General features: G+C 42.8%; 1 protein-coding gene across 3 annotated transcripts in view; it reads right to left on the minus strand.

Moving 5' to 3' along the window:
- The window catches only part of LNX1 (ligand of numb-protein X 1), a 121455-nt gene that overhangs the window by 50623 nt on the left and 55865 nt on the right, over window positions 1–14967 (minus strand). The window contains exon 1 of one of the 3 annotated variants that reach the window (XM_066185743.1): window positions 11335–11426. The exons of the other annotated variants lie outside the window; for them this stretch is intronic. Coding sequence (XP_066041840.1) covers window positions 11335–11426 — 92 coding nt within the window. Of the gene's footprint in view, window positions 1–11334; window positions 11427–14967 lie in introns of those variants that run through there. 3 annotated transcript variants of the gene reach the window in all.

The raw sequence follows: 14967 nt of genomic DNA on the forward strand, positions 1-14967 counted from the left end.
CAGATAAATATTTAGAATTCACCAAGACTGCTGAAGCGAAAGTAGTATAAAGGGAGTCTTAGCAAATCTGGTCAACCCATAAAGATTTCCTTGCTTTTAGCCTTCAGCTCCACATGTTTTGTGAAGTTAAGTTCTACAGCTTAAATTCACAATACATTATTCATACATTAATCCATAAATTTAAAGTAAGAGAGAAAATCAGCTAAGACTTTTGCAGTGCTGCAACAGCGCAAGGTAATAGAGAGCACCTGGTTTCATATCTTCAGCACCATTGGACTCAACCACAAAGGTCCTTTACAGATCAAATCAGCCAGTTTCTCTCTTTTCTTCTTGCTCTCATTCGACAAGACCAGACATTCAAGTGAATCATCCTTTCACTTATTTACACTAATGCACAAAGGAGAGAAGCATGCAGACAGAGTCCTGCCATGACTAACAATAGTGAGGACACGGCTTGTGAGTCCCCATCAGTACCTATCAATGGGTTGACTGAACCTACCAGCTCCAAGTGGTTTTGAAATTACAGTGGGTGATCTCTATTAGCAGTTCAACCCAAGAGCACCTCATGTTTTTAAACCAATTCTGTTCTCCTTTACCAGACAGAAGAAACATGTTGCTCTCATGCTGTTCAGTGTTTAAAGCCACACTTCCCTGATAACCTTGATCCTTCACTAAAGCTGAACCTAGTGGGGCAGAAGTATGTGAGAGGTGAGAGGCAAGAGAAGAGATGTGAAAAAACAGGAATTGAGAGGAAGCAAGAGAAGGACAAAGACATGGCGTAACCAGGAGCAGTCACATGGAAAATAGCTAAAGAAACCAAAACACAGCCTGGTACTGGTGGTTACAGAGACTAAATGAGCTTTACAAGTCTTGTCAAGAGAGCCCACAGAAGAACCTATTTGAAGACTCAAACTTGCATCTTTTCTTTAAAGATAAATAAGGCAGAAGTAGCCAATTCGTACTTGGCAGGTGGCATCCAGAGAGTTTATGTAACACTGCAAAAAGGTAAGCACCTATTTAAGAGCAAACTGTTATTTTTACCCAACATGCAAATGAATCAAACACTTTCATCACAGGCTAAACCCTTTTTTACTGTCAGCTGTGAGTTCTCTTGGTGCTGTAATGCACCACAGGGCACAAAATCACTATGGTATTTTTTGTGTTGGTTGTCAACCTCTGTTTGCTGGAGATTTGAAAAACAGAGGAGACATGTAGCACAGGAAGATCTGAGCAACAATTAGCAGCCCTTAACAAAAAGCAAATCTGTGAAATGCATTTTCTCTCTGAGAAAGAGACTCAACCTCTCTGCAAATAGTGAGTTAGCAAAAATATGAAGGATGTAACTTAGCATCTGCTGGCGAGGAGAGGTGAGGAGATGAGATGACAGGACAGGAGATTTTGTTGTGAGGTAAATGGAGCAAATGTTGTTTTAAAATATCTGGTATGGATTACAGTTCATCAGCTCCAGAAGAGGGTTACTTGGTCTTGACCTTCTCTCATGAATTTCTTTTGTTCACTTGGGTCACTTCATTACTTGAGCCTAGATTATATAAAAGGCAGATCCGCAAGGCTGCATTTGTTTGCTTTCACAGCTCAACATATTAAGTGCAAGTTTGTATGTATATATCTTATTAGATGCTGTGTCCTGTTTTGGTCTGTTCTCTTCTGATTTATTTTGAACTCAAAGGCCATAACTGTGCCTTCAAACTTACAGATACTTAGGCTACTGGGGAAAGAGCAGAAAAAAAGTAAAATGCAGCAACCATTACTGTCCAACTTCATTACACTCATGCCTTGGAAGAATAAAACAAAAATGTACTGGAATTTAATCTCCTCTGAGGGAAGAAACTGAAAGCAGCACGTTTGCTAGAAACTGCACACATTCAATCCACTAAAATTCATCAAGATATGCAAAATTTAAATGCCATCTAAAAATGGATACTGAGAAAATTTACAGACATGACACCAAGGAAAGTGCATTTATTTGGCCATATCCTTGACCTGTGACAGCACAACGCAGGTGGAAAGCAGATGTTGAGAGCACAGCATGCTCCCAACACTGAAGGCTGTGTGGGATGCACAAGATTCTGCCCATCTAATGGCAGGGTCCACACGGCAGCAGGGGGGGTACAAGGATGGCATGGGTTGCAGTAGATACCACTGGGCATCCACAGCAGAACCTTCTCAGCATAGATAAACTGATTAACTAATATTATCAGTATCAATATTTCCATCACAGCCTGGGTTGGAGCAAAGTAGCAGCAACTGGCACTTTAAATTCTGCATCTCCTCAACAGTTCCCAGCCACAATCTCAGACATAGCAGTGTCAAGGACAGAAAAAAGAAACACCAGTATATACACACTGTATTTGAAAAAGAGTCTGATTAATCCTTTCTCCAGCAGTGCCATCTTCCTGCTGTAAAAACAAAGCAGGTAGTAATGCTTGAAGGAGATGTGAGCCAATTATTTAAATCAGAACCAGAGGTGACGCTCCTTTGGGAGCTGACAAGGGCAAGCCACAACAAACTCCTGGGATTTCTGCTCCCACTGCAAAACCTGCCTGGCAAAGGGCTGAGTTGTAACATGTGCTTTTCATACAGAGCACTTATTTCTGACTGTAATTTAGCCTCTTGGCAGGAGATATTCATACATATCAAGCGAAACAGCCTTGCTCATCCACATCAACCTACACATCCTCATGCAATAGCAGCAGCACAGTATGCCCTCTGCTTCCATTGGTCTCCCATGGATCGCAGGACAGATTTGGTTATTCATGTTCATCTCCTCTCCTTAAAAGCCTGATCCACAAGGGATGTTTTCTGACCTTTCATACTGCTGAATTATAAAATCCCCAAGTGAAGAGGTCTCTGTGGACGTTTCTATGAAACCATCCCACTACTCCTTTTACATGGGAATGAAAGTTAAAACCAGTGGAATACCACCAGTGCTAACTGGAAGCTACAATAACATATAAAAGTAATGCTTATCACATATGGGAGGGGAAAAAAAAAACCTGAATTATGCTTTCAAAATTAGTACTGTCTGTTCTTAATAAAATACAAAAAACCCAGGCCATGAGTCAACCAATCTTATCCATTCACTAAGTTCTGCAGAGGGGAAAGGGGAATACAACCCTTGGAGCAGATTTCCCTTGCCTTCTATTTAAAAGGTTGCTAAATTATTGAAATTCTACATAAAAAATATATCGCACACTGTCTAGTGAATGATGGGACTGCAATGCGTAATATAGAGAGAGTGTAAGCTTCACAATACGTGCACATGAAATGACTTGCTGATCTAAAACACTTGCTTCCTGGCAACATGATTTCAAGAGAGCTGAGGAGAGAAAAATAAGTAGCACACTAATGATTAAATTTTGTAGCTGAAATTTATATATCTACAGGCATTTTATTCACTTATTTTACATTATTCAGGTAAATAATAGGCAGTGAGTTAGTAGAAGAGCAAATAAAAATTAAGATGGCTCCAGCAACTGCAAATATCTTGTCTTAGCCTACTTCATACCATGTGCCACAGCAATGTTATGGAGCAAGACAACTCCAGTAAAACAGAAGAGCCTATGGTGATTTCTTACTCCTCTACCAGGTATCCTCTATACACAGGCCAATGCCTTGATAAAAAGAGAGAAGGGGAGCAGATGGGAGCCAATGGCAATGTATCATTGTTACAAATCTGGTTGTCTGCCTGCACTGCTGAGGAGAACAAAACTTTATCAATAAAATTTGAGGATACTGCCAGCAGAAATCCAACCAAAATGACAAAACAACTTCCTGAATATATGACTTGACTTGCCCACTGTTACACTCAGCTTACTTTCTTTGTACAATGTGCAAAAGTTAAGGATGATTTACAGTATTTTTTCTTTGTGCAAAAGTTGCACATCTGTTGAAATCTCCAGCCATTTCACTGGGCGGCTGCTGAACTTGCCTTGCTCAGTATTCAAAATCTGTTGTCAATCAATCAATTAAATGAATGGATAAAGCATGTTCTAGGGAGAGCCCCAGGATTCACTGGTGAAATGCAGTATTTACCAGCTGCAACTTGCCTGAGGCCAAGGGGTTCATTCAGCTTTTTAAGATGTTACAAAAAGAGTTCACTTTCTTAATCCCAAAACAGAGTTCAGATCCAACACAGGAATTCTTTGGTGGTAGTGGGGATTTAGTCATGACATGTGACATGTCATTGACTAACAGATACCTCCACTGAGGTACCAGTTCAACATAGAGGGACTAGCCTGGACCCTCCTTTTGAAACGGGAAGCCCCAAGCAGTCACCTGCATGCTGCCATACAGGCTATTTTTAGTTCAACACTGTGGCTACTGGAATAGATGAGATGGATAACACCTTAGCCCAGGTAGCCTATGCAGAAACTATAAACCTGAGACCATGGGAGGTGGGATATGGAAATTAGGATGCTAATGGCATCATTCCAAAATAGGTCATGTCTCTAGTTCTAGTTCTCCATTGGTTCAAGGCCTTTGACAAATACGGTAACACCCCTATCCCCCGCTTGGGATTGGACCCCTACCCCCAGGTAACCTTATATATTGTTAAGTTAGCCACACCCCCAGGTCTTTGGATGCTGCCTCCCAAACCATGTGGTCATTACCTTTGTGACTGGACCACCATTAAAGTTCTACATTCAGGCATTCCATCATTCCCATCCTGTTTATTCTGTCACGCTCTGCCTGGCTGGACCAGACCCAGAATTACTTTGCCTTCTGTGGTACAACATTGTCCATGATGTTACTACAAAACCTCTGGGTTTGTGTCCTGTGTTTGTTGGCACCCTTGTGCACCCAGTTACTGCATGGCTCAGGGAGGCAGTTCAGACATGCTGTCACATGTCAAGATGCAGAAAATCAATTCTAGTTCCTGAACAATAGCTCTCATCATGGAGAAGGTGATGAAATGCAGCTGGTTACTCTTGGACTGGGGACCTTGAAGGCAGACTCCCCCAAAAGTGTTCAAGAGTGTTAAAGATATCCAAGAAGACTCTCAGACCTACTAGTCTGCTTCCCTACAGTGTAACAAGCTGCATTGTGGCTGATCTCAGTACCAATATTCAGAGCAGGATTTAAGCTATGACAGGCAGAAGAGCTCTGCAAGAGCAGTGCTTATCCTCACGTTGCAGGACAGCCCAGTTCTGGCAGACTTGTCAGAGAAATAGCTCAAGGAAAAATATCCTTGTCATGCTGCCAGTGCCAGTGTTAAACTAGGTTAATTGTCAGAGAGATGCGGAGGTCGGCCAAACTTGCAGCATACGGCCTGTGTGGCTTAATGTCAGACAAGAAACGAGAATCTGCTGCTTGTGAGTAATCACCGACCTCCTGTAACTCCCACCACCTCATTCCTTCCTCCTACCCCACCAGACTTTCAGTACTTCTCCCTCCTTGGTCCCCATTCCAAAGTGGCTTGCCTGTTGTGAGAGAGCCTCCAAGTGGGGTAAAGGTTTGACCCCTCTGTGCTCCTGTTACATGGGCCAGGCATGTAAGCCTGATTCTTTTGAGCAACTTACAGAAAAATCAAACATAATTGAGACATAAGTTATTCATCAAAAGGAACCTTTCTGCCAACCATAATTATTGCATTGCCTTTCCACCTTGTCAGGGTTTTAGTGGTTTTCTGGCTGGCTCAGGCTTTACTTTTGGCAAGAAAATGTGTTTGTTGAGATTGACACTGGCCAATGTCAGCCTTTTCCAAAGGTGTGAGAAGCCTTGAAAAAACAATCCAGAAGAATGAAAGGTCTAATTCTGATCTCAAGTGTGTGTAGGTAGCTGTGAATGGAGTAAAGGTAACTTTCTTGCATAAATAGAAGGAAATGAAGCAGGATCTTTCTCAGTCTATAACTAAAATGCCAATTTTCCTTACACACAAAATTCCCAGGCAGAACCAACAAATTCTTAACGCTCTCATGGAGTTTTTGGTTTCTGGAGCTGTCCTAGACAAATCTATTTCTGCACCTAGAATCACAGCACTGGGCAATAAAATGCTAACCAGTAACATTTAATCATACCACAAAAGCTCAGCACTCTCTAACCTATGCAGAGAGGCCCAGAGGGATATGCTGGTGGGGAAAGGTACCATCTCTGTGAGAGGGTGGAAGAAGGTGGCGCAGAAGCCCAGACCCTACTGTGCTGCTAAAGGAGTGCAATTAATCTTTGGTCAAAGAGTGACCAGACCCAGATATTTACAGTCAATTAAATGACTTTCTGCTGCACTCCTATGCTAACATAAAACACTCTTGAATGCAACACAATATATTTAGAAAATTCAGTTAGGACAATTCAATACTAAGAGTTTAGATTACAACTCTTCTTGTACTTTTAACAATAATACAGCATATTTGCAGTTCACCTACATGAGACTTTACTTGGGGGCTTTCTGGCCTTATTTGTACTAACATTTCAAGCTATCCTGTGCAAATCTAAAGCCTGGAAATACAAAGGAGCACAATAGAGGAAGGACCAAGGCATGAAAGATGAGGGGAATAAACAAAGGTAAGGACCAGAAGAGGTATGAAGCAGAGGACAGAAGTAGAAGGGCAAGGGAGAGCTGGTGGAGATGGGTCAGACTAACTTCAGTGAGGGACTAGGCTGAGAAAGGGACACTAGTAGGTCTTTGCTCAAGATTTTGGTGGAGAGCTCAGAATTCTGTAGGAAAGCCAACTCTATGTTTGGCCCCTTTGTGAAGCTGTAAGATAGGGGTGAAGCTAATGGTAGCCCTTGACACACTCATGCCTTTCTATTTTAATTCACTTCAGTTCTGCTTTCCAAGAGACATCCAATTCTAACATCCAGAAAAAGACCCTCTGAATTTTATCTCAGTGTGCTTTGTCCTGGCTATTCAATGTAGATATCCTAAACATTTCATTTATATTTTCATTCAAGAATATTTCTATTCAAGCCTTGCTTTCCAGCACTTTCAGCTTTAAATAACCTCACAGTTTAGCTTTGACACAGATTTCCAAAAACACATCTTTGCACAGAGTAAGGAGGCCAACAAATGGCTTTTGCAGTGGACTAACACATGAGCCCAAAAGGTGCTTCAGGTTTATCAATTTTGTCATGAGTATTGCATGTCCTGTGCTCCCCAGCCTCTGTGTGGCTAATTTCACAAGGATAGACTTGAAGTCAGACACAAGTTTCCCCACTGAGTTGAACAGAAATTAAAGAAATTGGCAGCACAATTAAGTACAGTGCTGTAAGGGGGCTGGGAGAATGAACCTCATTGTTTTTACCATAAAAAGATGTGCTCAATGGCACTAGAAGACAGCTGGCACCTGCGTCTCTTCTTTTTAAACTGAATAAACAGAGAAACTAAATTTTTCTGGTTATTCTAGCCCAAAGCGCTGATTCGAAATTTAGGAGAGTAGTTACTGTAAGAAAGTTATATGGGGAAACTTGAACCAGTTAATTTCGAGAGATTCCTTTGACTGTTTCATGCAAAACTCAGGAAGAGTAAGAAAAGAAAAGTGTTTTTTTTTTTTTTCACATGTGGGAGTAGGTTGTGCATTTCCACCTAACAAATAAAGGATTTTAAAAACCAATGGCTTGATTCAGATTAGTGGGATTGATCTAGCTGATGTATTACCAGCAGGGACTAAGGCCAGGAGCTGTTTAGTCCTTTGAGGGAAAGAGTGCCAGCAAGAGTGGCTGCCAAGGACCCCCCAGTGCTAGACCTGTGCTGAGCACATGCAATGCCCAGTGCCATCCCGGGCACTTGCTCAGTCACATGGCCACTTGCTGAATTGGGATAAGGTTGAAAACCACCCCACGTTGTTACATGATTGATGTCCTTAGGGAGATAAGGTGAGGTTATTTACTGCCTAGTCTTGCAACCTCCTTCCCCTCAATTTCATTTCTAAGTGGCTGTTTGACCTAAAGGTGCAGAAAATCCTGCTATTGAGAAATACCCTGCTGCACAGCTCATCCTATGAAGTGAGAGGGACAGGAATGGTGTGAGCAGTGCCACCAGGTCATCACCCTCAGGAAAGCCTCCTAAGAGTGACCACAGGCTGCCTCTCCATCCACATACCGTGTTTTTAACTGGAGGGAATAATATACCTCAACACAAAAGAATGCTGGGGCAAGTATTTCCCTTCTGAAGATGTGTTAAATAAGAAAGAAAGAAAGCAGATGCTTTTCAAAGTTTTCTTTATAAAGGAGAAGGCATGGACCCTGGGGTAGGGTTTCCTCAACACCCATATAGACCCTTACAATGGTGAGAGACATTGGGCAGGTGTGGCTACATCCCACCACCTCCCAGGGGTTCCTCAAGGTAGATCTCACAGGTTTCTCTTGTTCTTCTGTCAGATATTTCCATGGGCTTCTCCTCAAGAGGGAAGCCTCCCTAGCCTACCACATGCTGCTCTTCATGATTTGGCAAAGAGCAAGGACAGGAATAACATCTGTGTCATGATCTTTGCTAAGGGAAGGACAACAGAGAATAGCCAGGGAAGTGGTTTTAGTGCAGGTGACAACATCAGGGGACATGTATTTGCCTCCTGGGAATACCTGTAATTATCAGACTTCTAACAGAAAACTAAAAATAGTGGCACTCGACATCTATCCCATAAAGTGCCACTACAACACATCCACACACCTCTCTTTCCTACCTGTGTGGCACTCAGCTGAAGTGCAAAGCTCTGGGACAGCCTTTTCTCCTTCTTTTCTCCACTTCACATCTCCTAAAATCTCTTTATTTCTTAGCTGGATTCCAGGCCCTGCCTCTCCAGATGGATTTTGTGCTATGCTGTAATCCCTATTCTCCAAGGAGCCTGTTCCACATTTAGGAACAAAAATGCCCTGGAACTAAAGCAAACCTCAGCAATGCAATACAAATAATATAACCTTTGAACAGAGTAGAAGGGAAGAGATGGATTGTGTGTGAGAGAGGTCAGTGTGAATCCCAGCATCCTTATTCTTCCTCTTGTGCCAGCACCAGGGACAGTAACTGCATCCCCTACTGTCCTCCAGCTCTTTTCTCGTTGCTAGAAAACCCATCATTCCACTCTTCCTCCTCAGCTGGTATCTTTAGTGGCTGACAGCCAAGAAAATAATGAGTCCTGATTGAGGCCAGTATTTGTACTCAACCAACAACCAAAGATAGTGTGATAATGCAAAAAATGCTTTCTGCCTACTACGGTCTGGTTTAGAGCCATGGTGCAAGCCATCAGATACACTAGACACAGCAAGGACTCTTCAGTCAGCTGTGGGGATAGATTTACAAAGCTGCTTGTTTGGGGTACAAAAGTTCTGTGGCAGTTAACCTGTGCCCCTGGGTGTCAGGCCATTCTGGACACCAGTGGCTTATCTGTTTCGCTCATAAAACTTTGCATTAAAAATGTCCAAGTGTCCAAGCAACTGAAGTAGAAATCTGTAGGTCATAACAATTGTATAAACTGATTAAACAGGACTGAAAACAGTATTTCGCTTTTTCTTTCAACTGCTGTTACTAGAAAGGACCTTGAATCCATCCCACTGATTAGTATATCAATGCCTTGTGCAGCATCCAGCAGCAGCCAGAGGCACTACATACACGTGGAGGAGAAGGAGAAATTCCTGAAAGGAGGTCAAACTGCCTGGTGCCCTTTTGGATTGTGTCAGCCCCAGTAAATCCCACTTTCTGTTGCCCTGGCAGAGACGGAGTGGTGTGGGAGGCCCTGAGCACTGGCTCCTGGCAGCAGGATGCCAGATAGCATCCAGGGCTGGGCACTGGAAATGGGATGTGCACCTCCCATTGCTGCCAACTGAAGACGCACGTCCAAGCCCCAGCCCACACCCACTCCATTAGAACAACTGCTGACATTCAGCACAACTAACATCTCTGTGGGTTAGAAGGCTAAATAAATAAGAGATGAATAGCTAACGTACATCATAGCCCTTTATCCTGGGAGAATCAGTGAACCTGAATTCCCCAAGAAAAGCAAGTAGGCTGCATCTGTGCCTGTGCTCTGATTAATCTCATTGGTTTGTTTTCCTGGAAACTAGATGTCCCAGATGCCATTGTTTCCATTATAAGTGTTCATCTGCCCTGTTTTGAGCTTGATTGCTCCTGTAGCCTGCTTGACTTAACTGTTTTTTGTTTGTTGTTTGTGGCTTTTTTTTTAAATTAAAATTCTTAAACAAAATGCCAGCAAATTGAAATGAGGACATAGCTGCAACCCTCAACATTAGATTTGTTAAATGTTTAAAAACACCTACAGCATACAGAAATCCTAAGCTCTTGTACACAGTGTGACTAAATTATTAATAGTTGCCATGCACATGACACAAGGATTTCAAAAGGGGACTTTGTGTTTCTGCAAAACACTGCTATTTTTGTCTGACAGTAGAGACAAAATCATTTAAAAATTAGTCTCTTTGGTACTAATCACAACTGTTTCTAAAACATTCCCACTGTAGACATAACACAGTCATTTTTCATTTTTGAGAGAATTAGACATTTCATTCATTATCTCAATGAAGATCTTGAAAGTTTACAATTTGTTAAAATACAAACAACACATAATGAAGAAAACATAGTGAAACAAGTATCTATTTCTAGTCATAAAAGCTCTACCAACTAGTGCAATCCATTCAAGCACAAATGAAAGTAGTAACATTTACAGAAGATACCATGGAATATTTGTTTTATGGGTTGGAACGACCATCTATGGGGTCGTTCAAGGTGGGTTTTTTTAAAACATGAAGATATATGAATGGATTTCTACAGTTAAATTTGCTTTACAGAAAAAATAACATTCTGCTGTGGGCAAAAACAGAAATACGCAGAAATTCTCTCCTGTCTCAAGTGAATTATTTCTGGTGAAAGGCTTCTCAGCATTTTGCTACAGGCATACAGCTTTACACACAGAACATTATGCATGTACACAGACAGTGCTCTACTGGGGCTGTCTGTCCTGATGCCCTCCCCTCTACCCAGATCCCCACAAGGCTACTTACAGGAAATAAAGGAAAAACACAGATTCAGAAATGGAAATAAACCCCAAACCAACAAACACCTAAAACATCGGCACAGAAAAAGAAGTTGATAAGGAAAAAAGCAGCTTCACTCTGTATGTCTCCTTCACTCTGCTGCTTCCAAAGCAGAAAACAATGGGGATGTACTGCTATTATTAGCCCCTAGATGGGAAGCAGCACGGTGTGAAGCTGTTGGCAAGACGTTGCAGGATTTTCTTCACACATATGCACAGGCACAGACACACAGGCAGACAGACCCCCCAAAACACTCATGGCGAGCCCCTTCCCGCCACTCGGGTGAGACAGACAGACAGAGAGCACGATGTCGGCGCGACTGTGCGTACTCACAGCTCGGAGTACAAGAAGTGCAGGTTGCCCACATTGTCTATGTAGTTTGCAGGACTTAGCCAAGGTAGGACCAGTAACAGAAGAGCCTTCATTTTCAGTGCAGTGCTGGCACTGCTGCTAGGTTTCCTCCTTCCCACCGTCTCTCTGTGCTGGTGGGACACACAACGAGAAGCTTTCGTGCCAGCCAAGCCCTGTCTAAGCAAGCCTTTCCATTTCAACGCAATGGTAGCACATTATGAATCGAGCTTAAATCCCTGAAACGAAGCTACACTGCAAAAAATCATTGACCTGTAAGAGGATTACTCGATCTGACTCTCGGATGGGTAGATGTGAGGGTTTAGGGACAGCACAGCGTGGTTGGCGAGACAGTGACTTATGCTGCAGAGGAGAGCGATGCTCGGGGAAGAGACCTGCCTCCTGCAGGATTCAGAGTGGTTCTTCAGAGGCAGCTGGTATGTTTACATCACTGCCCACAAGCAGATGGGTTACGAGCTAAACTGCATCACAGAAGGGTGTAGCTGTCTGACAAGGGGGGGAAAAATGCCCCCCGTGGAGTTTTGTAGCAGGCGATATCAGAAGACCACACCTTTTTAAAGTAAAACACTGCAAAAGATCACAGCCAACTGCTGGCTGTTTGCATCTCAGCCTGAATTCCCTAAATCCAGTCAGATGTTTTTGTACAAACATAAATCATGTAATAATCCAAGGACATGACTCTTCTCAGGGTTTTTTTTGAAGGATGCAAGAGCAAATATTTTAAATAAGGATGCTTTCAGTGGACTGCTCCATGGTAACCGGTGTTTAAAAAAAATGGTAAAGTTCCCTCATCAATTACAAAGCATAAAACAGCAAGCTCACCTTGTCCCATCAGTGACCTCATCCCTGATCAGGGCAAGCTTATGTTTTCTCTCTGAGAAGCAGGACTGGTTTGAACCTGGATAATGCAAGTAATGTGAGGACTTCTGACCACCCTGGTGACCCTAGCAGCGTCTACTTTAATTTATTCACCGAGGACACAATATTGTTCTATGGAAATATCAGGTGGGCTCTGAACTGTTCTCACTGCAGACACCAAATATTTATGATTATTATCGTATTTGTTTTATTAGCAAAATCACGCATTTCCCCTTCCCTCTATTGATTCACCAGAGTTAAAGAGAACAGCATCAGCTAAGTCTGTTTAACCTGTCCCTGGGCATGATAGAGCACAACATCCTTCTCTTTGCCATTAACTGGAGATGGGGTGGCAAGAGAGGTTTCTGCATTTCCGACAAATTAGGCAGAGGCATAAGATACCTTAGGTGATAATTAATGCTATGCTTAAAAAAAAATAAAGATGCTGTGCAGTGTGTGTAAGCGCAAGGATGTAGAAGTCAACCTTTAGGGATAACTCAGAATGTTCCCTCCTATTTCTTCCCTCAAGTGGTAATGACAGTGAGGTTGCAGTACCTATCGTCTATAAAGCTGAAACCCCCAACAGCAGAAGTTCCCTGTGGTTTCCTATTCTCCTGTCTCTGCCCTTTGGCCTTAAGATAACTCAGCCCTCCCAAGCATTCTGAGGAAAGCAAATCCATGTCATGAGTAGCAAAGAAGAAAAATGTCCACCCTATGTAGCAATGCTTTATACTTCACTACATTAGAGGTTTAGGGTAGAAAGACCCTACTCCACTTCTCCAGTCTTCTGCTCCTGGGGTTTGCAAACCTGGGACTTGATGCAGAGAACCTGATACAGGGAAGAGAGAACAGCAAGAGAGGGTGGGAATACATTACCAAGACAATTCTTTCTATCTCTGCTTGGGCTCAGGCCAAGCAAGCCAGAAGCACAGGAGATTGAAGATCCTGAGGGGAAGATCCAGGCCAAGCCACTGACAGTCAACAGTAAGTGCTAGAATAAAACCTGCCAGGCCTTTACAGGACCAAATCATTGTTTATAGCTCTGCAATTCTGTAAGATATGTAGTGAAGAGTACCTTTACTACCACCTTAAGGAAAAGAAACTAAGACACGGGAGTGAATTCCATATTTCCACGTAGGAGAATCAACACTAGAAAGCAGAAGTTGTGGTAGCTGTGTGGCTTCCATGTAACAAACAATATTCCAATTCGCTTACTTCTTGGGGGTTGGCGGTGAATTGGGAATGGGTGTCCTGCTAATTTTATGTCCACAGCATCATCATGTCAAAAAAAATGAATACAAACAGAAAGATCTAATTCACACTGAATTCAGCTATATGTATAGCAAAGGGAAAGGGCATTTACACATTTCAAGATTTTGTGGTTGGAATCTGTAGAGAAATATAATTTCAGTGACAGCAGGTCACAGAAGACTGACAGTCCCCTTACCTGCATTTCTGTTGAAATTGACATTTGAGGCCTGTTAGAGAAGTACTGACCTAAGACAGAAAATAATGAGTAACTTTGTTATTTTGTCCCCTTAGCCACACACAGTGGAACTCCCAGAGCACTTCTGGCCCGGGGTTGGGGCCTGCTCCCACCGTCTCTTGCACCATGAGCCAGAAGCACCCTCACAGGGGAAAGTCAGGTCCAGAAGTGTGGGGACAAGGGCACCCAAATCCAAAACCACCAAACCTCCAGCATGTGGAAAGTGGTCTCATGACCTTCACAAGGAATCAATAAGCCCATTGTTAAAGTTTGTGGGGTTTTTTTGTTCTAGGAATGCAAAATCATCACATTTTTTTGTTGGTTAGGCCACCATAACTTCGTGAATATCTTCAAGTGAATAAATTCCTAGTGAGAATCCAGGTGCTTCAAGAAATGAGGTCTCCAGTGCAAATGAGGACATGTTTGAATGGCAGGCTGCAGAGCCATTTCCGGTTGCAGGCTCACAGACTGTGAAGTGCACAGTATGTGAACACACCTCCACCCTCTGGCTCACCAGCCTGCTCACCAGTGATGCTCTTGGTCCTCAGTACTGACATGTCTGTGCAGGAATGTGCCCCCAGCAGCAGTCTGGAGCCCTGTGCTGGCTGCTCAAGGCTTCCTTCACACTGCACATGCAGAAGTAGACCCAGCAACATGATTTACACCTGCAAACTTCACAGGAAGTAATTTCACCGGGCAAGAGATACAGCTCACAGAAAAGGGCACATCTTAGACCCCATCTCTTCTCAGACCTATTACACAGACTGTGCCAAAGTGTTAGTCTGCTGTCAGAAATCACAGCCCTGAAAGTACTTCTTTACCTTTCTGCCTTCCTTACAAAAGGCAGATCATGCAAGACAAAAGAAGTAGCACATGCTACTCTGAAAATCAGAGAATCACTCAGTTCTCTCATTGCAGAGGAACCAAAACACTCCCTGGAGAGATCTCTCCCAGAGACAGGATGGAGGATGTCCTGGTTACCAAGAGGGAAAAGGCTGGAGGGGGAGTCCAGCCAAACTATTTCACTGTTTCTCTGTGAGCCCCATGGTGCCCTGGGTAAATGCTCACCTGGAAGAAAGGAACACTCAGGTTCAAAGACCAATACCAAACCGGAATATTTTCTGCTCTACTTCTCATGTAGGTCATTTGTGATTCAAAAAAGGTTTGAAGAAAGGGCAATTATAAAACCCTTAATGTGCTATTAAAATATTTATAATAGCTCAGCTTCCCAAAACACGCAGATGTCTTTGGAC

Source organism: Chamaea fasciata, unplaced genomic scaffold (assembly GCF_029207755.1).
Source record: "Chamaea fasciata isolate MVZ Bird 193981 ecotype frontalis unplaced genomic scaffold, bChaFas1.0.hap1 SCAF_6, whole genome shotgun sequence".
In the NCBI taxonomy this organism is placed as follows: domain Eukaryota; kingdom Metazoa; phylum Chordata; class Aves; order Passeriformes; family Sylviidae; genus Chamaea; species Chamaea fasciata.